The sequence below is a fragment of the Cryptomeria japonica genome, chromosome 9 (genome assembly GCF_030272615.1).
Source record: "Cryptomeria japonica chromosome 9, Sugi_1.0, whole genome shotgun sequence".
NCBI lineage: Eukaryota > Viridiplantae > Streptophyta > Pinopsida > Cupressales > Cupressaceae > Cryptomeria > Cryptomeria japonica.
In genome coordinates, this window is record NC_081413.1 from 560,379,972 (window position 1) to 560,401,410 (window position 21,439).

Below are 21,439 nucleotides of genomic sequence, written 5' to 3' on the forward strand. Positions count from 1 at the left end.
CAAGGTGATTTTGGATTCATTGGCCATCTTCTTGTGGCAGTGAACAGTCTTGATCTTGAGAAATCCTTTTTCAAATCTGACTCTAGGGCAGTGTTTAGGCAGAAAAACCCTTATTACACTTAATAGACCATTTCTGAGAAGAAAACTCAGAAATGTCACTGCCTGTCCATCCTTGTTTACCCCAATATGAACATGCATCATCTTTAAATTTGGCAATGTCACCTCTGCTACTGAATTCTGATCTGATATCATCTCCCGCATAAATCATGATGTGGGTTTATCCCTATATATAAGAATTTGAAAGAAACGATATTGTGAAATATCATTCTCTATTGATGAAGAATATTATGTACAAAATTCTAACCTGTAAACACTGGCCATGGATTGCATAGGAAAACTGTTAAGCACAGTAACACTGGGAATTCCTGGATTAACGGCATTGCCTGTATTGTAATTTTGAAGAATAATTTTTTTAACAGATTCCGCTCTTGAAATTCCTTGTAGTAATTTAAGTCCTGTGTATTTACCAAAATCCGTAAGGCTGATTTCCATCAAGCGTGGGCAAGCTATCTGCAATGATATATCAGATCTTAGAATTCCTAGATTTAGGTACATGAGATTAGAAGAACGTATGTTCAAGTTTTTCAACCCCAAACAACCGCAAATCCCCAAAATTAGAAGATGTGGGCACAGGTCCATGAATCCTTCAAACATAGCATCATCCACATTTCGAATTTCCATAAAATAAAGTGTTTTCAAGGATCGTAAAACCCCAAAATTAGTGGGTACCTTGGGAAGATCGATGTAATTCACTATTAGGGCAGTGAGGTTTTCACTAAAAATAGAGTCCCCGAGCTCCACCATGGAAGAAGTGTTAAGCCTCGTCTTTCGATCTCTATAAGTGATATGTATATCCATGCGTTCCACCTGTTTTTCAGCTGCAAGACGAATCCAATTGTTTATATCGACAGCCTTAGGGTCATCCAAGGCAACTTGAAGATACAAATAGCGAAGACGAGCATCCAGGTGGAGTGCATTGTCAATTATGGCCTGTATCTTGTCATCCTTTTGTTTCTCAAAATCCTCAAAATAAAATTTGAGGATGGGTACTTTTCTCCACAAGAATCGCCATCTCTGCGAGAGTAGGACATCTCTGTAAGAAATCTTTGACAGAATATGAGTTAAAAGAAAATCATCTGGTAATGCAGACAGCCTGTCTGGTGCGGATGCTCTTGCCATTAACATTGTGCCTGCTATTACTGCTATCTTACTTTCTCTTACCTTGTGTCTGCAATTACTATGCGGAATGGGGAAACTACATAGAGCGCCCATCATGCAGAATATGGAGTAACAAAGCACAGATTTATAATATCAAGAATCAATCCAACATTTGTGCTTTGGAATAAGACATATAATAATACTAGCATACCTGGTTCTCTAGAGAAATCTATATAGAAGACTATCGATGGATAAAATTAAATAAACCCTAATTTTGTTCATAATAGTAACTAACTATAACAGTTATCCCTACTCTAACTATAATTGAATTTTAAATGATTCATCATTCATTAAATCTTAATCTTTATTTCTATTATATTATATTTATATAATATTATAATACTATTAATGGGATAGCTCCCTATATTGCTGAAAAAAGAAGATTACATATAGTTTCAAGCATCAGACTAGATTAAACTGTGTCTGCTAGACACGACTTTAGACCCCCAAGGTAGACTGCCTTATATCCAGGTACTTCTCTAAATTAAAACAAAGACACTTAGCCAACAAGCTAGTTACATGTCTCCACCAATTGCTTGGTATATCACAACCGCATATTCACCTATATTGATGGCATTGCGGGTGGATTGCTCAGGAAGCCACCAATCCACATATTCAGTCAGTCTTCTGAAAGGCGCCATGTTCTCGTTAAACACAACACATCTGAACACTTCCCATGCATTCCCCCCAAATGCCTTTATTCGCTCCCGCTCCTCCTTCCACACCCCCCGTTTGGCCATCTCACGTATGGTATCATTGTCAACGGAGCCACCACTATTCCCCTCATCAATTTCCTCAGTTTCATCCTCCGAATCTGAGGATAAGTAATTTTTGAACTGGAAATACACCTTCAAAATGCTCACTTTGACTCCCTCATCTAGACTTAATATGGCATTAGCAACATTGTTTGCAATGAATGGCTTCACGAATCCATCAAAGAGTTCGATCGCATGTTCCCCAGAATCAATGACATCGACAAGGGGCATAAGGACTGCCTCTAGAATGGCTGCATCACACCAGTGTCTCTCAAAATTGAGAGTGATGCCCATTAGCCATCAGATAGCATCATAAATGTAATTTTCGGTGATAAACAGGTTTCTTAGTTGTGTTCCCAACACATTTTCACAATTGACACAACTAACATCTCCAGAACGAGCCATCCACAACAATCTTTCCTTTGTGTACACCTCACCAAAAATAGCACTTTTGACAACTGGGTACATATCTTTTGGAAAGAATTTATATAAAGAAGCATGTTATAGATCCCAATCATTATTGCTCTGCCAATATCTATCAGATTCTAATTATGAGCTAAAGCACTCCCGAAGTGATGAGATGTCCCTAACTACAGACAGTACTTCCCAAGGGGTCTGGCTGAGACATTTCCATGTGATGATTCTTTCTACCACCAAGTTTTAGATATCGAGACCAGAACGGTGACACCATCCATCCCAACTATCAGAGTTGTACTAATCTTCAAACTTCCGAGGCATATTTAGTTGCCACCTACAACCCAAGATCGGGTGCTAATCCATATAAAGCTGGTTCATTACCCGACACCTTGGCGTGGGGATTCACTATAGTCCTTCAAGCATTGTCTTGTAATATCATCCGCTGCTGAGACTTGACTGAAAGAGACAGGGTCATCATTCTGTCCTACCCCAAGATTCTCTAGATAGTCCACCACTTGATTGCCTTCTCTATATACATGCACAATTTCATAGCAATCGATTGATTTAAGGTGGTCGTTTATTTGAGGCAACCACTTGTTTAGTTTCCAGTTATGAAATTTTGACTTAGTAACCCCATTTATAATGATCTGTGAATCTCTTTTAATAATGATTTGAGAGATCCCATGCAGAGTACGAAGGTGTAATCCTACCTCCAGTGCACGGATCTTGGCTTCGTTGTTTGTGGTAGATCCAATGCATCCACACAATCCATATATAATATTACCATGTTCATTTCAGATTATGGCGCCAATACCAGACTCCCCAGGGTTCCCCCTACTAGCACCATCGAAATTGAGTTTTATCCAATCCTTTGGAGGGGCCTTCCATTTGACAGAATTTCTATCAATAGACTTCGAGGGGGGGGGCATAAATATCTGAATCTTTAAGAGAACAATGCTTTTCCATTAAGACATCCCAGTTATTGTATATTTTAGGACCGCCTTTTAGTATCTCGCCATTTATCACTTCCTCGATTGCAACTTTTATTTTGTCAACCAACATTATATTTGACAGTGATGTTTCTTTGAAAATTCTTCTATTTCTCTCCTTCCAGATGTGCCAAACAATCATAGATTGACCAATCATCCATAGATCACTCCATTTTGACTTCTGTCTGATTGGCTAGGAAAGTAGGAAGTCTTAACACATTTCATTTTTAACCGTAGTCCAATTGGTTTGGTCTAGGAACCAGTTCCAACATAATTCTGGCACTAGATAGCTGAAGAGTAGATGGTTGGCTATTTCTTCATTAGCACAACACATAACACAACGATTGGGACCCAAGATGCTAATAATTTTAAGTCTATCACTAGTGAGGATTTTGCCATGTAAAGCAATCCACAAGAATGCCCCATCTTTTGGTAGTATTTTATTATTCCAACATAATTTATGTGGCCAGGTGTCACAGGTACCCCTTTGTCTTTGAACTTCGTACCCAATTTTGGAACCATACTCCCCAGATTTCGAGGCACACCAAATTTTTTTGTCATCTTCACTAGAGGCCGGTACTTTCCTATCTTTTATTGCATCCCAAAGTTTTTCACATAATGAAGGGTTACCAATATTGATTTTCTTCCATATTCTCAGACCATTTATGTCCTCGCGGTTTTCCATGTAATTGCATACATGTTGTCCTATGTAATTCTCAACCAGATTTATCCACTCCTTCTCTTCAAATGATTCTGAGAGAGATGGAAACCCATCCCATGAGTCTCTCCAAAACAATGCTGTACTACCATTACCAATCCGCCATGAAATATGCTCTGTGATAATGTGTCTGCTGTCCCATAAGAAATTCCACGTAGCTGAGCCCCTTTCAGAATTGGCCACTGTGAGTATTCGGTTAGGGTCTTCCGAGTCAAGATATTTCTTTTGGAACAATCTGCACCAAAGTTTTTGAGGTTCTTTGCACATCTTCCAGGAGAGCTTAGCACCAAGGGCAGAATTTTGCAACTCCATTTTCCTTAAGCCAGCTCCCCCATCTTCCTTAATTAGGCACAATGTATCCCAGTTGATAAGCAGAATTTACCTGTTATGTTTAGCACCATCCCAAACAAATTTTTTGAGCAGATTGTTTAGACTTTTTCTTGCAGTGAAGGACATTTTGAAACAGGACATGTTGTATATTGGAATGGTAGATATAACTTATTTGATCATGGTAAGTCTACCTGCTTGGGTTAGCCACCTATTTTTCCAATTTTCTGATTTTGTTTGACATGAGTTAATAACATCGTCCCAACTTTGAGAATGTTTGCATCCTTTGTTAATATGTATCCCTAAGTACTTGATCGGGAGCTCAACAATTTTTATATCTAAGTGTTGTGTAATTCTATCTTGGGCCATCTTGTTAGTATTAAAGAAGAACAATTGATATTTTTCTTTATTCATAACTTGACCCGAAGCCATTGTGTACTCCTTTAGTGTATTCTTAATGCCTATAGCTTCCCAGATGGATGCATCACCAAATATGATGGTATCATCGGCAAATTGGGAATGTGTGATTGCCTCAAATTTCTCATGAGCTTTGAATCCTTTCCAAATGCCTTCACTATGCCTCTTTTTTACTATCCCCCCTAAAAATTCCACCATAAGAACAAAGAGTGAAGGTGATAATGGATCCCCCTGTCGCAGACCATTTGTGGCTCCAAAGAACCCACTCAAATTACCATTGACAAGAATAGAAAAGTTTATTGTGATAATGCAAAAATTTATACATTCAAGCCAGTTAACTAGGAAACCAAATTTGGCAAGGACATGCATAAGAAAATTCCAAATCACCTTATCATAGGATTTGGCAACATCTAGTTTAATAATCATACCTTTCAATTTTTCTTTATCAAGTGAGTTTATGACTTCCGATACCAGGATGATGCTGTCCGCAATTTCCTGACCTAGAGTAAATCCATTCTGATTTTCAGATATTAGCTTTGGTAGCAACTTCTTCAATCTTTCGTCCATTGCCTTTGATATTATTTTGTAGATAGTGTTGCATAAGGATATTGGGCAAAAATGAGACATGGAATCACAATCCTATTTCTTAGGAATAAGATTGATAATGGTGTGGTTGATCTCTTTCACAAACCTGCTCTTTTTCCAGAATTTTTCAACCACATTCCAAATATCCTTGCCCATGATACCCCAACATTTTTGAAAAAGCTCCACTGTTATGCCATCTGGTCCAAGCGCCTTATGGAGATGAAGTGAAAATGTGGCAAGTTTAATTTCCTCCAACGAGTAAGGAGCAAGTAGCATATCACAATCAGAGCTAGTAATCAGGGGGTTAATGACTTCCTCAATTATTGGTATTGAACCCAAATTATCTACCTCAAAGATGCCCAATATATCCATATAGTAATTAAGAGCAAATAGCTCAATATCTGTGACCGAATTTTTTAGAACCCCATTCTCATCCTTAATCGAGCATATCTTATTATTGATCCTTCTAGCCTTGGAAGAAGCATGAAAAAATTTAGTGTTGAGATCCCCCTCAGCTATCCAAAGTTCCCTATATTTATCTTTCCAATATAGTTCCTCCCACTTCAAAATTTCCATATACTGGGCTTCGAGTGTTTTCTCCAATTCGAACTCCACATTGGTTATGCCAAATCGCATAACCCGATTGCCAATTTCTTCTAGTTTTTCCTCAATTTGACTTTTCTCTACAATTTTTTTTTTTGAAGGACAACTTGTTCCAATCTTTAATTTTATTTTTTAGGAACTGAATTCTTTTAACAAATCTAAAGCTAGGGGAGCCAGAGTAGATGTTGCCTTCTTGCCACTAGTTTTTTAGATTGTCAAGGAACTTCTCATCCCGCCACCACATGCTTAAGAGTTTGAAGTAGTTCTTGTTGGCATTTGTGCAAAGTATGTTGACATGATGATATTATGTTGTCATTGATGTCAATATACAGGAGAGTGAACTGACAATATGTTGAAAAGTGAATCGGTATAATATGGTGAACCGGTATATGTGCAAAGAAGTGAACAGGTATATTGAAGCTAAGCAGCTGGCAAAGAGAACCGGTATAGCGGTATAAACCAGTATATGAGAAATAGGTGAAGTGGTATGTTTGTCCAAGTTGATGGAATGTGAAATGGCATATTGAATGCTTTCTATTAAGGCTTAATATGGTATGACTACTGGTTGGTAGTCTTAGCTTAAGGGTTTTTGGTTGAAGTGTTCCAAGCCTATGTAATTCAACTGATGACATTGTGTGATGAGCTAGCATTGTAATCAAGATCAAATTGTGTTGCCATGTCAGCCTTGTGTGCGTGAAGGATCTTGTATGAAGGAGATTGATCCTATTTGCCTTGGGAATGTGCGAAGTCCCTGTAAATGATGGAGAACGCATGATGGCTGGTTATCGCCTCCATGAAACGGTGAAGAACGAACGATGGAGAATATATTGAGATTTGTTCAAGACCATTGTATTCAAATGCAAAGTGTTCAATGGCCAGGATTGAACCGCCTAAATTGCTTAACCTAAATGTTTAAGGTTTAGGGTTTAGGGTTTATGCTACCGACCTATCTGTTTCCTATAAGGTCGATGTTGTGTTTCATACTAAGGCTGTTGGAAAATGGTGTGTGTGTATCTAAGTGCAGAAATACATGATTCTTGCTAGACCAGATGAGATAAGAGGATTGATTCCTGCATAGTGTGTGTGCAGAAGGAAAGAACTTAAGCGGATTTGCATTAGGCATTGAGTGCTATTATCAGATCATTGTAATACCTGTTTATCTTTAACCATTTCAACAGTTGGAAAATCCCTTAACCGGGTAACTTTAACCAGCTTGCTGTAAATCCTTTAACAAAGTGACTCAAAGCTATTGAGTTCATGAAATCCTCTAACAAGGTAACCCTTAACCGGGTATTTAGCCATCCCTTAACTGGGTGATCTCTAATAGGATTGGTTCCTAGCAGAACCTGTTGTAATAGTCTTTAACCGAACTTGGCTCCTAACAAAGCAGACTTCTAAAGAGTTCAAAAGCAGCTTGTGGGTATTCATCCCCAACATGGTTTTTCCCAGTTGCATTTCCACGTGAAAAATTTGTGTGTCATGTGTAGTATTTTTCATGTGATGATTTAAGTGATTTGTGTCTGAAGGTAAATCATGCTGAGCTAGCTATTATTATATTTATGATGATAGATTACCTATTCATGCATAAGGGTGCAAATGGAAGTGTATTATTAAGCTAAGTGGAAAGCTAAGTGATTAACTGGTTAATGCTTGTCACAGTCATTCTTAGCTTTACCGGTTGCACTCTGTTTCATACCAGTGTTACTGTCTGTCAGACATTTGCAGTGTTTAAAGTCAAACCGGTTCAGGAAAAGTAATTGTGACTGTACTGATTCACCCCTCCCTCTCAGTACCAGTTTGGTACTTATTGTTCATTATTAAGTTATCAATTGGTATCAGAGCATCCTCCAGGTCCTCTATGTTTTAAGCTTAACCAATTGAGGGAAAGATCCTATTGTAATGATGAAGAGGGAAGGTCCAAAGTTCAACAGAGACAACTTCAAAATATGGAAAGACAGAATGAAGATTTACATCAGAAGCATGGGTGCTCAACACTAGAGCTATGTTGAGAATGCTTTTGTTATTCCTATCGGTACTCTCATCGATGATCAAAAGAGAGAAATACAGGAGAATGGGCAAGTCATGGAAGCCCTAATTAGCAACTTATCTGACATTGAGTTTATTGATGTCTAAGATAAAGATAATCCCAAAGAAGTATGGGACACTCTTGAGAATATCTATGGCGGTGATGAGCATGTAAAACAAGCTAAGGAAGAAAAACTTAAAGGGAAGTTTGAAGACATGCGGATGGTTGAAGGTAAGACCATTCAATAGTATGAAATAATAATCAAAACTATTATTGGAGATATCAAGAGTGTAGGTGGTAAAATGGAAGATTCCACTGTGGTAAGCAAAGTTTTGAGATCCTTATTACCGGCCTATGCAATAAGGGTTGCTGCTATTCAAGAGTTGAGATCAATAGACAAGACTAAGGTATCCCTAGACTCCATCATTGCAAAGTTGACAGCCTATGAGCTCACTAGTTTTGATGATAGTGTTCAAAAGATTGAATCAACTTTTAGAGCTTCTGCTGTACCATCCAGAAAAGGAAAAGAAGCAAGCATCAGTGGTGAACCAAAACAGAGTAGAAAAATGGATGATGAGGAGGTCCTGATGGAATTTGAAGCTCTTCTTTCTAGGAAACTTCCTAAAGGAACCAGTAAATACAGAGGTAAGCTCCCTTTGAAATGCTTTTCTTGTAACCGGATAGGACATATTGCTATAAACTATCCTAATGGTGACAACAAGGACAAATCGGAGAGGTTCAAGAAATTCAAAGGAGGAAACCCGAGAAACTATTTTGTTGTAGTTGATGAAGGTGTCACAGATGAGGAATTGGAAGATGAAGAGAATGAAGATATTGTGTTTATTGTAGTAAAGGAAGATGTGCTAGACAAGAAGGCTCTTGTCTCCCGCTTTGATAATTCCAATGAGTGGATTATTGACAGTGGCTATTCTCACCATATGACTAGTGACCGGAGCAAGTTTCTATCTTTGGAAGAATATGATGGTGGTGTGGTTCATTTTGGTAATGATGCACCATGTATGGTTAAAGGAAGAAGGTCCATCTCTTTGAATGGAAAGAGTAGTGCTGACAATGTGTATTGGATGGAAGGTCTCAGACACAATCTATTGAGTGTTGCCCAGCTGAATGATAGTGGACTCATTCTAGAATTCAAAAATGGAGTGTGCAAAATCAAAGGAAAGAATGGTGATTTGATGGCCACTAGTATGCATACCAAAGGTAACTTATTTTAGCTAAATGCAAATATATGTACATGTCTTATGGCTAAGTTTGATTATAGCTGGATATGGCATAGGAGACTCTGCCATGTAAACTTTGATAACATTGTGAAGGCCAGTAAGATCAAGGAAGTTAGAAGACTGCCGATGCTGAGAAAACCAGAAAATCCTTTGTGCAGAGAATGTCAACTGGGGAAAATGTCTTCCTCAACCTTCAAAGGTAAATCTTTCACAGCTGACAACTTACTTGATCTTGTGCACACTGATTTGTGTGGTCCCATGAAAACTAGGAATGTGCAGGGAGATAGGTATTTTATGATTCTTATAGATGATTGCTCAAGAATGATGTGGGTCACATTCTTGAAGGACAAGTTTGAAGCCTTTGGAAAGTTCAAAGCTTTCAGAGCATTGGTAGAAAAGGAAAGTGGTAGAAGAATCAAATGCCTTAGAACTGATCAAGGAGGGGAATTCACTTCTGGTGAATTCAACAAATATTGTGAAGAGAATGGCATCAAGAGGCAAGTGTCTACCCCCCGAAATCCACAATAGAATGGCTTAGCAGAGAGAAACAACTAGATTGTGGTTGAAGTGGCTAGAACTATGTTGAACCAAGGAAAAGTTGCTCACACCATTTGGAGAGAAGCGATGAGCATTGCAGTCTACACAATGAACTGGGTACTCATCAAAAAGGGAAAGGATAAGACTCCTTATGAGTACTGGACCGGTAAGACACTAGTGGTAAGATACTTTAGAATGTTTGGTAGCAAATGTTATATCAAGAGGAGTGAACATCAGAGCAAGTTCGATGCAAAATGTGATGAAGGAATATTCCTAGGATATTCCACCAAGAGTAAAGCTCTCAAATGTTTCAACGATAGGACTCAAAGAATTGTTGAAAGCATCAATGTTAGGGTTGATGAAAACTCTAGGAAACCTGAGGAAACCGATAGTGAGCAAGTGGGAGATGAACTAGTAGTAACCTTTTGGGAACTGGTTGCAAATCAGCCCAGTACAAGTAATTGTGTTCCTACATTGGTGGATGTTGATGCTGATGAAGATGAGGATGAAGAAGAAAAGCAAGAAGAATCTGTTAAGAACATACCTAAGTATGTCAAACTCAATCATGATCCAAAGCAGATCATAGGAGACAAAGATGCAGGAATTCTTACAAGAAGAAAGGTCAGAGAAAGCTCATGTATGATCTCTAAATTTGAGCCTAAATCATTCAAAGAGGCACATAAAGATGAAGAATGGATCAAGGCAATGGAAGAGGAACTTGACTAGATAGAGAACCTAGACCGGAGCATAAAAATATCATTGGAACCAAATGGGTTTTCAGAAACAAGCTAAATGAGGATGGCACAGTGGTAAGGAACAAAGCCAAACTAGTGTGTAAGGGATACACCCAAGAAGAAGGAGAAGACTATGGAGAAACCTTTGCTCCAGTAGCAAGATTGGAAGGAGCGCGTATGCTTCTTGCATATGCAACTTTTAAAGGATTCCAGGTATATTAAATGGATGTAAAATCTGCATTCCTAAATGGAATACTTGAAGAGGAGGTGTACATAGAACAACCAGATGGGTTTTCCCTATCAGAAGATAGTGACATGGTGTGTAGGCTACATAAAGCCTTTTATGGACTAAAGCAGGCACCTAGAGCATGGTATGAATGCTTGTAGTCCCATCTTGTGAAGATTGGATTTGAAAGAACAAGTGAAGATAGCAATATCTATTTGAATCATAAGGAGATCAGATTTTAATTTGTGAAGTATTTGTTGATGACATCATCTTTGGAGGAGATGACAAGATGAGTCATGCTTTTGTAGATGAGATGAAAAAGGAGTTTGAGATGTCACTCATAGGGGAGATTAAGTTCTTCATTGGACTACAAATTCAACAAATGAAAGATGGAATCTTTATTACTCAGTCCAAGTATGTCAAAGAGGTGTTGAAGACCTTTGGCATGAAAGATAGTAAACCGGTTGGTACACCAATGGTGACCAGTTGTAAGCTATTAAAAGAAGATGACTCTGTGGTGGTAAATGAGAAGGATTACCGATCAATGATTGGTAAGTTGCATTATATAGTGCATAGTAGACCAGACATTGCACATGCAGTGGGCATTACCGCTCGGTTTCAGAAAAGCCCAAGAGAATCCCACTTGGTAGCAGTCAAGCGGATTCTTAGATATCTGAAGGGAACAATTGGCTATGGGTTATGGTATCCATACAATAATGATTTCAACCTGAAAGTGTTCACAGATGCTTATTGGGCTGGTAATATAGATGACCAAAAGAGCACAACCGGTGGTGCATTCTTCCTTGGTGGTAGACTGGTCTCATGGATGAGTAAAAAGCAGAGTTGTATCTCTTAGTCTACAGCAGAAGCAGAGTATGTTGCAACTTTTATGAACTGCACCCAGACTATTTGGTTGAAGCATGTATTAAATAGCTTCAAAGTTCCTGTATTTGAACCAGTAAGCATATTTTGTGACAATACAAGTGCAATTAACATTTCCAAGAATCCGGTTTTGCATGCTAGAACCAAGCACTTTGAGCTCAAGTATCATTTCTTGAGGGAGAAGGTTTAGAACAAGGAGGTTGTGTTGGAACATGTCTCTAGTAAGGAGCAGTTAGTAGACATATTCACCAAGCCTCTACCAAAGGCTATATTTACCTATTTGAGAGGTGAATTAGGGGTGCTGCCCCTTCAAGAGGTGAACTAAAGATTTGTGCTCCACACCAGGCAGGTATTGCATTGTCAAATCTTTTCAGGATTGATGTGTTGAAGGATGCTACTCGTCAAGGGGGAGCAACATAGTGGAACATGGTAAGCTTGTGCCTCCACTTTGGCATTGTTGTCAAAGGGGGAGAAGATGTGAAGCAGAGAAGATATCTGCCAATTTGGGGGAGAAGATGTGAACCAGAGAGATATCTTTGTATATTTCCATCAATGCCAAAGGGGGAGATTGTTGGCATTTGTGCAGAGTATGTTGACATGATGATATTATGTTGTCATTGATGTCAATATACAGAGAGTGAACCGGTAATATGCTGAAAAGTAAACCGGTATAATGTCATAAATCAATATATGCGCAAAGAAGTGAACAGGTATATTGAGGCTAAGCAACTGGCAAAGAGAACCGGTATAGCGGTATAATCCGGTATATGAGCAATAGGTGAAGCAGTACGTTTGTCCAAGTGAACCAGTATGATGGAATGTGAACCGACATATGGAATGTTTTCTATTAAGGCTTAAGAGTCTTAGCTTAAGGGTTTCTAGTTGAAGTGTTCCAAGCCTGTGTGATTCAACCGATGACATTGTGTGATGAGCTAGCATTGTAATCAAGATCAGATCGTGTTTCCACGTTAGCCTTGTGTGTGTGAAGGATCCTGCATGAAGGAGATTGATCCTATCTGCCTTAGGAATGTGCGAAGTCCCTGTAAACGATGGAGAACGTATGATGGGTTATTGCCTCCATGAAACGGTAAAGAACAAATGATGGAGAATATCTTGAGATTTGTTCAAGACCGTTGTATTCAAATGAAATGTGTTCAATGGCCAGGATTGAACCACCTAAATTTTTTAACCTAAATATTTAGGGTTTAGGGTTTATGCTACCAACCTATCTATTTCCTATAAGGTTGATGTTGTGTTTCATACTGAGGTTGTTGGCAAATGGTGTGTGTGTATCTAAGTGCAGAGATACGTGATTCTTGCCAGACTAGATGAGATAAGAGGATTGATTCTTGCATAGTGTGTGTGCAGAAGGAAGGAACTTAAGTGGATCTACATTAGGCATTGAGTGCTATTATTAGATTGTTGTAATACCTATTGATCTTTAACCACTTCAATAGTTGGAAAATCCCTGAACCGGGTAGCTTTAACCAGCTTGCTGTAAATCCTTTAATAAGGTGACTCAAAGCTATTGAGTTCATGAAATCCTCTAACAAGGTAACCTCTAATAGGGTTTAACCCTTAACCGGGTATTTAGCCATCCCTTAACCGGGTGATCTCTAACAGGATCGATTCCTAGCAGAACCTGTTGTAACAGTCTTTAATCGGACTTGGCTCCTAATAGAGCAGACTTCTAAAGAGTTCAAAAGAAGCTTGTGGGTATTCATCCCCACCGTGGTTTTTCCTAGTTGGGTTTCCACATGAAAAATCTGTGTCATGTGTAGTATTTTTCATGTGATGATTTAAGTGATTTGTGTCTAAAGGTAAATCATGTTGAGCTAGCTGTTATTATATTTATGATGATAGATTACCTATTCATGCATAAGGGTGAAATGGAAGTGTAGTATTAAGTTGAGTGGAAAGCTAAGTGATTAACCGGTTAATGCTTGTCACAGTCATTCTTAGCTTTACTGGTTTCACTCTGTTTCAGACTGGTGTTACTGTTTGTTAGACATTTGCAGTGTTTGCAATCAAATCGGTTCAAGAAAAGTAGTTGTGACTGTACTGATTCACCCCCCCTCTTAGTACCAATTTGGTACTTATTGTTCATCATTAAGTTATCAATTCTTATGTCTGCAAGTATCTTAGGCAATGGATAGTGATAGTGGTAGATGATCTGATCCAATTTGATGCACAATTTCAGTTTCTAATGAGTAGTTGCCACTTATCCACCATTCGCCAACCAAGAAATGGTCCAAAATTTCTGATATATTGGCAAAGTTTAGCCTTCTATTAGTCCAAGTGAATCTACCATTCTTAGGTATGATATCAACCAACTTGTAGCTAGATACAAATTCTCTAAAATCATCCATAACTTTTGAAGGTTTCCAAAGACCACCAAACTTCTCATCAATGTCCAAAAGAGCATTGAAGTCACCAACAACTATGACCTTGCCCTTTTCCAACTGACTAGCTTGGTTGGAGACCTCATTCCAAACTTTTATTTTTTCTGTGGTCTTAATAGGTCCATAAATATTAAATAATGGAAAGGAGATATTGGTTTTCTTATAGACAATGATGCACACCAACTAGTGATCAAATGAAGCTATGGGATGCATTTCAATTTTGGAGGGGTTATGATAGGGAGATTGCTAGGAAAGTGCTCAAAAGGAAAGTTTGAGTCAAGAGGTTTAATTTGTTACCCAAAAACTTGTTTGAGGCTGTTTTATGTGTTTACGAAATCATTCTTGTGGTTATAGTGCCAAGCACTTCAGGCATCACTTTCCTAACAAACTCCCCTTTTGGTGATAGCTCACACCCATGCTCAACCTACTCAAATTACTCACTCCACCCATCTACACATCCTCAATCTCTGTTATTTTGGCATTCAACCCTCTGTTACAGAGTGTATTAGGAGTCTTCAACATGGACATGTAGGGACAACAAGGTTTTTGTCAAGTTTGACAACCAAACTTAGTTCTAGGCCCATAGACTTGGCTTACTCAATACACCAACCAAGGGTCAAAATCTAAAAAAGGGACTACACACTACCCAAAGGCCTATATGTTTCTTATTTAATTTTTTTAACATGTCCACACAAATTCTTATGAGCCCTAAACTCCTCCTTGCAATCGAGTTCTAAAAAAAGTGTGTGTTATGCAGTCAAAGGCTACTAGCCTGTGGAGGGCTAATTGGCCAATTTTTGTTCACCCTGCCCAACGATGGGATTCTCCTCCAACAAAATTGTTTTGGATGGTGTGGAATAGGTCATAGAAAGGATATTTTCATGGTTTTAGGTTCCACCAACTTAGTTTAGTGACTATCCACAAAATTGGGCTTAAAGGTAGGGTTTCATGAGGGTTTGGGTGCTTCCACCATGGACTCCTCTCACCAAGATTGATTCAAAATCCCACATTGCTTGGAGACCTCTTCCATATAAAATTAGAGCTTCCCCTTCCTTTTTTTAGACAAGCATTATGCCAAACACTTGGCAAACCATTGAGAAAAACAGTAAAAGTGTCACTGTCACAGTCAAAATGCTGCCCTTTTACCAGTCAGCGATCATTACACCTTTGGATCTGCATAATGAAGAGTTTTGAATTGGAAATACACCTCAATGAGGTCTGAAAACATTGGATAATATTCTTATTACAATGCCTTCTCAGTTACAAGGCTTGGATGATGCTTTTGAAGCATTCCATAAGCAAATTGACAACACAATTCATAAAAATAGTGAACTCACTATTTTGTTTACAAAATGAGAATGTTTGATAATAACAAGCTATTATAATAAACTAATATGATTCTCAACACACTTGGACACATATCCAAACCTCTACATCATGCATTTGTTCACTCCAAATTCCTTTTGGGTGCAACTCTTGAGTTTTGATCATGTTACCAGCTAAGTAATCAATACTTGCCTAGTATTCACTCAAGTCCTTCTTCCAACCACACTCTTGGCATAAAATATAGCATATGTATAGTATATACATGAACTACAACTTGACTAAATCCATTTTGTGGGATCCCAGACCTAGATTAGTCAAGTGGTGACATTTTAGAACTTCAAACCCTTGACAGGGCAGTGAGCACACAGATTGAAAATAATTTTGTACAATAAAATTTCCAAAAGAAACTGATACAAAAATAAACTAGAGACCATTATACAAATGTTATTCACACTTACCAAAGGTATAGTAAAAACTATGGAGCTACAGTACGGACTGTTTCACAAAGGAAGGAAAAACCAGTCATAAAAGCCAAAATTTCATGATTTTATTAAAAAGATCTTGCTCATACAATAACCAACCCTTTAAAAGGAAAAGGGATTCATTTTATAGTTTTTCCAGTTGGTTATCAAGTCTTATAATGGACATGAGGCTTCCATAACTTCAATTTCCAAGAAAATGATAATTTTGACAATTTACAAGCCCAAATGACAACATTTTTTGCTCCAAAAGACTTTTTTGACACTCTAACCTTATCAACTTGTCTAAACAAATTTGATATGCCTAAAAAAACTTATCAAACATGTTTCAATGCTTTGGAAAGAATTAGAAGACCTTTTTGGCAATATTGCACATTTTTGCCAAAAACTGTCAACTTAAAGCCTAAAAGGCAAAACTTGATCTCTTGAGACCAAAATGAGATAAAAACCACTAAAAATAACACATAACAACCTAAAACAACATTATCAATCTAACACAAGACATTAAAAAAAAGAAAGCATTAAATACTCAAAAATGGGAGTTTTACTCAACTAGGTGCTCCTGCACAAGGTTCCACATAATTCCCAAGCCTCTAGCCGAACCTCTGACATCTCGAAAAATGCCTTCCCACTTAAAATAATATTTTGTGAACTCAACCGCCTTTTCCTTACTTAGCTTTGTTTCTTGTAGAATATATACTTCTGAATCGATCTTGGCCAAAGTCCTTTTGACCAAGCGTTTTTTGTCAGGAGCTGAAAGGCCCCTGACATTCCATGAGGTGATCCTCCCTTGGTAGGATTCAAAAATTTCAACATACTTACAATTCCCTTCTCATTTTCCCTCTACTCCATAACTATTTTGTGGCTTTTCCTTCCTCTTGTGCCTTTCACTCTTCCAAGGACAATATTTGCTGATTGGCTGATGCATCTTGGATCCACTGTATTCAGATCAACACCATCACTATCTGACTTAGATATATCCAAATCAGACTCCTGTAGTATCTCCACAACTATGGGGTATTTAATTGGATTCATCATTATGTCATTATTTGGGATGATGTTGCAATCTAATGGGATGTCTTGGGTAGGAATCTTCATCCTTACATCTTGGTTTGAACCTATGTTGATGGATTTAGGGCCTTCTAAAAGACGGGTTTCAGGTTCCAAATTTTTCTCTTTTACCTTCCATACCTGTTTTGGTTTTCTGTGATGGTGGTTAAAGGCCTTTCTCACGAATAGTTTGCATTTGTTGGTACTATGTGTAAAGCGGAAAATAATCGAACCCTAGTTGCTCTCCCCTCTTCCAACTCCAAGGAGAGAGAAGGGAGGTTACTAGGGTTGACGGTTTTCACTTAGGGGAGACTTTAGATTCAAAAGAGGGGTTGAAACCCACAAGATCCAATCCCACACAATGCAAGATTGGATTCTAACTGAGTTTCAAGGATTAAGACAGCAAGACTACCCTCTTTTGTAAAGAATGTGCATAGAATGATTAAGCTAGGAATGCATAGAAAGTGAGAAAGATTCACTTATAAACTGAGATAGGGATATAGGATGAAGCTGCGGACCTGGAATTAGAAGTAAAATGTTGATACGGCGCTGTCCTACAAATTTGGGCAAAAGTTGACAGGACGATGGCACCCGGCGTGCACATGGTCCTTTGAAAAATCCACGAAATGAAGGGGGATCTGTTCGTCTCTGCACAAGGATTCTAGATCTTCAATTTCAGTCACGTACCTGAAACCTACACATAGAAAAGCGAAGACGATTGGGGGGTTAGGGATTAGGGGTTTTCCCTTAGGTCAAACCCCGATTTTGGAATTAACCAAGAAATGAGAAATGCTGTAAATGTAAATGATTGTAATGTAAAACAAGTACTAATACCTTGTTGTAAGGATGTTTGTATCCTTATGTGCGAAGATATAGATGTTGTTGTTTTTTGTATGTTGTATGTTGTAGTATGTGATCTCTTCTTCAATGGTTGAATCCTTGTCTTGAATGCAACACTTAGCCTTGAATGGAGACTTAGAATGATCAATTGCTTGAAGGAATGTTTGAATGCTTGAATGTTTGAGTATCATTTCCATGCTTTTTCCATCTTACCAAATGAGAGAGGAAAATGTAGTTTATATACTTGTCAATTAGGGCTGATAGACTAATTTTCCCGACCTTAGGCCGACCAGGAAATGTTATTTTCCAAATTGCAAACAAAAAGACCCAAAGCCCCATAGGAGACCGGGCCCAAAATAGGGCCAGGGACCAGGACGCTGGGCGCCCTGGTCCTGCGCCCTGGTCCCACCTCCTGGGACAGCAGGGTGCAAGGAGGGATCAGGCCAGGGTGCTGGAAAAATGCAGTTTTTTGGTGTTGTGAACAAGTTTCGGGGTCTCCATTCAGGTTCCGTGTTGCGTCACCATCGTGAAGACCGAAATGTAGTCAAAATTGCAAGTGTCGCAATTTTAAGACGCTACATTTAGCCCCCACTTTAGCGGGAGTATAGGCGTACGCTCATACTTCTGGTAAAGTACAAGGAAACAACATTGAAAGGCTTTCACCACATCAAGGAGGCAAGACACACCAAGCCCCTAGTGGACTAAGGATCTTACGACTTCGATTGACAAAGTAAAAGGGAAGATCACGAGGGAGAACCATGACTGTCAGTAGTAAGGTTCCCTCACTGTGAGTCATGCAAGAAAAATACCAAAAATTTTCAAGGCAAGGCTAAGTTCGCCAAGAAATTTTCAAGTATCCTGAAGGGATAGACAGGGTGTATGCCCCCCTACGTTAAAGCGATCGCACATGCCTCAATGGGGGTGATTGCTTTAACGTAGTGATACACATAAGAAATGAGAAGGGAAAGGAGCACGTTATCACAAAGATTTAGCCCCCAAGTGTGTGATAAACCCAAGGATAATAGATACAAAACACAAAGCACGAGGTGAATTCGCTTTCCTCGGGGTCAGTATGCTGTATGATAAGTCATGTATATCATATGTATGTATGCATAATTGTTCTTCATTCCCCAATCAAGGAAGGTCACCTAGAAGAAGGGAACACATGTGTCTTTTGAGTCAACATGAGAGAGACCAAAAGAGATCTCAATGCTTTGCATCGTCCTCAAGTAGACAACACTAAGGACAACAAATAGAAGAATGAGAATAACACATAGAAGAAGTAACAAAAGAGAGGAGGAGAGAATCTGCTATGCTAATGTAACTAGTCTAGCATGTCATCTACCCCCCGATCTTGTTGATCAATGTTTCGGGAAGGCAGGGAACACGCTAGAGGAGGAACATCCAACATAGAAGATGGAGCTATCACAAGATCCAAACAAGGGCTATGTTCATGTTCTGAGCCACGTTGTTCTTGTCTAGGAGCTAGGATAAGTGCTTTAGAAAATTCGTTAGATAAATGGTTATCAATATCAACAAGTTCATATTCACTATCAGAAGCAAGAGGAGTAACATGTTCATCATGAATAACATTTTCATCTATATCATCATCAAGATTTATAAAAATAGGATCTTTAACTCACACAGGATCAAGACCATCATGCATCTTATGTTTAGGAGATTTTGGAGAAAATGGAATAATGCTTGTTGAAGGTGTTTTTGGAGATTGCAAAGTTTGAGAAGCAGCTGCTTGAGCCCTAAGACGACGCTTTCATCGGCGTTCACGTACAGAACGATTATGTCTAGTCTTAGTAGGAAGTGGAGAAGATTGAGGAGGAGGAATGTTCTCATCCTTATCACTTGGGTGTTTAGGTTGTGGTCTCTTAGGCTGGATAATAGGAGAAGAGGAAGGTCTCTTCTCTCTATAAAAGGACGGAGGAGGAACTGCTCCATATAAAGGAGGAATTTTTGGTTTAGGAAGAAGACCAAGTCCATCATGACGAGGAGGTATAGGTCTACTTTTAGAAGGTTTATTAGGCATAGACATAGTCACATCCATAGGGATGGGTTGGGAATCTTCTTGAGGAAAGACATTAGTCTTATCTTTCAAAGGAAGAACTTCCTTCTCAAGAACGATAGGAATATCAAGTTTAGGTGTTCTAGGTTCACTTAGAGATAGGATCATATCTGTTTTCCACTTTTGATAAGATTTGAAAAGATGATCACTTCGCGGAGGAAGAGATTGGAATTGTTTAGGCCAAAAATAATCAATAGGAATGCTAGAAGTTCTTTCTGCTGGTTTAAAGAGACTATGATTGACAGTAACAACTTCACCATTATGGGGAAATTTCAAACACTTGTGAATAGGAGAAGCAATAGCTTTCATGGAAGATAGCCAAGGATAGCCAAGCTTCACACGAAATTGTTCAGATGAAGGAATAATAGCAAAGTTTACATCAAGGGATTTGTTATGGACCTCAATAGGTAATGTAATAGAACCAATTGCAGGAGAAGAAAATGCATCAAATAATTTCACAATCACATCTGTTTTGTCATAGATCACTTGATTCAATTGCAAAGTAAAAAGAAATTCTTCGGTAATCACATTAACAATGCACGAAGGATGAATAAGCACTCCACGGCAAGGTGTATTCTTAACTTTTGCAACTATGTATAAAGGACCATCGGGTGCCCTGATAGTTTCATTAGAATCAAATGTGATGGAAGGTTCTTTAGGGTTTTCTTGCTGCTCTACAAAGTTAATCACATTCGGAGTCATAGACACAAGACCATCAGATGAAAAAGAGGAATCATTAGTCTCAATCGCATTAGAGGTGTGAGAAGGTAATGGATCAGTAAAAATCTGAAGATTTTGGTTAGGAGGAGCTACAGATGTGTTGCCTTTATCATTCACTCCAGAAACAGAAATAGTATTATTATCAATCAAATCTTGAATTTTACCCTTGAAAGAAAAACATTTTTCAGTATCATGCCCAGGTTGACGATGAAATTGACAAAAAGCTTTGTTATCAAAATAGGGTGAATTAATCTTTGCAGGATCTATTTGCCTTATAGGAGGAAGAGTAAGCACATTTTGTTCCAATAGCTTATTCATAATACTATGCAATGATTCATTCAAAGGAGTATACTTTCTTTCTTTCTTGAAAAACTTAGAAATAGGAGGCACACCTGATGCTACATTCACATTGTTGTTGATGATGTTTTCATTGAATTTGATGGAATCTCTATTCGGTTTAAACTTTCCAAATGGTTGTTGACTGCTATCACCCTTATCACTCGGAGCCATAGGATGTGATTGTTCCATTTGACTCACAGTCAGTTGATAATTGTGAAGAGTTGCGCACAACTGTTGGAAAGAAGTAAACTCAGAAAACAGAAGTTTGTCTCTAATATCTTTTTGTAAATTAGAAATAAAGATTCTTTGAATATCATTGTCAGGCACTAGAAAAGAAATTTGAGCATACAAATGCTTATATCTACCAATGAAATCAGTCACTTTTTCTTTAACACCTTGTTTACAATGCATTAAATCAATCAAAGTAACTTTAGGACTTATATTGTTTTGAAATTATTGAATGAAAGCATTTGC

The 21,439-nt window shown here is 38.3% G+C and overlaps 1 protein-coding gene across 1 annotated transcript; it reads right to left on the reverse strand.

Moving 5' to 3' along the window:
* Window positions 1-345: 345 nt before the first annotated feature.
* LOC131858507 (putative FBD-associated F-box protein At5g56440) lies at window positions 346-1,245 on the reverse strand. Its single transcript, XM_059211756.1, has one exon. It carries the CDS (start codon window positions 1,243-1,245, stop codon window positions 346-348), a length of 900 nt encoding a protein of 299 aa, XP_059067739.1.
* Window positions 1,246-21,439: the final 20,194 nt, after the last annotated feature.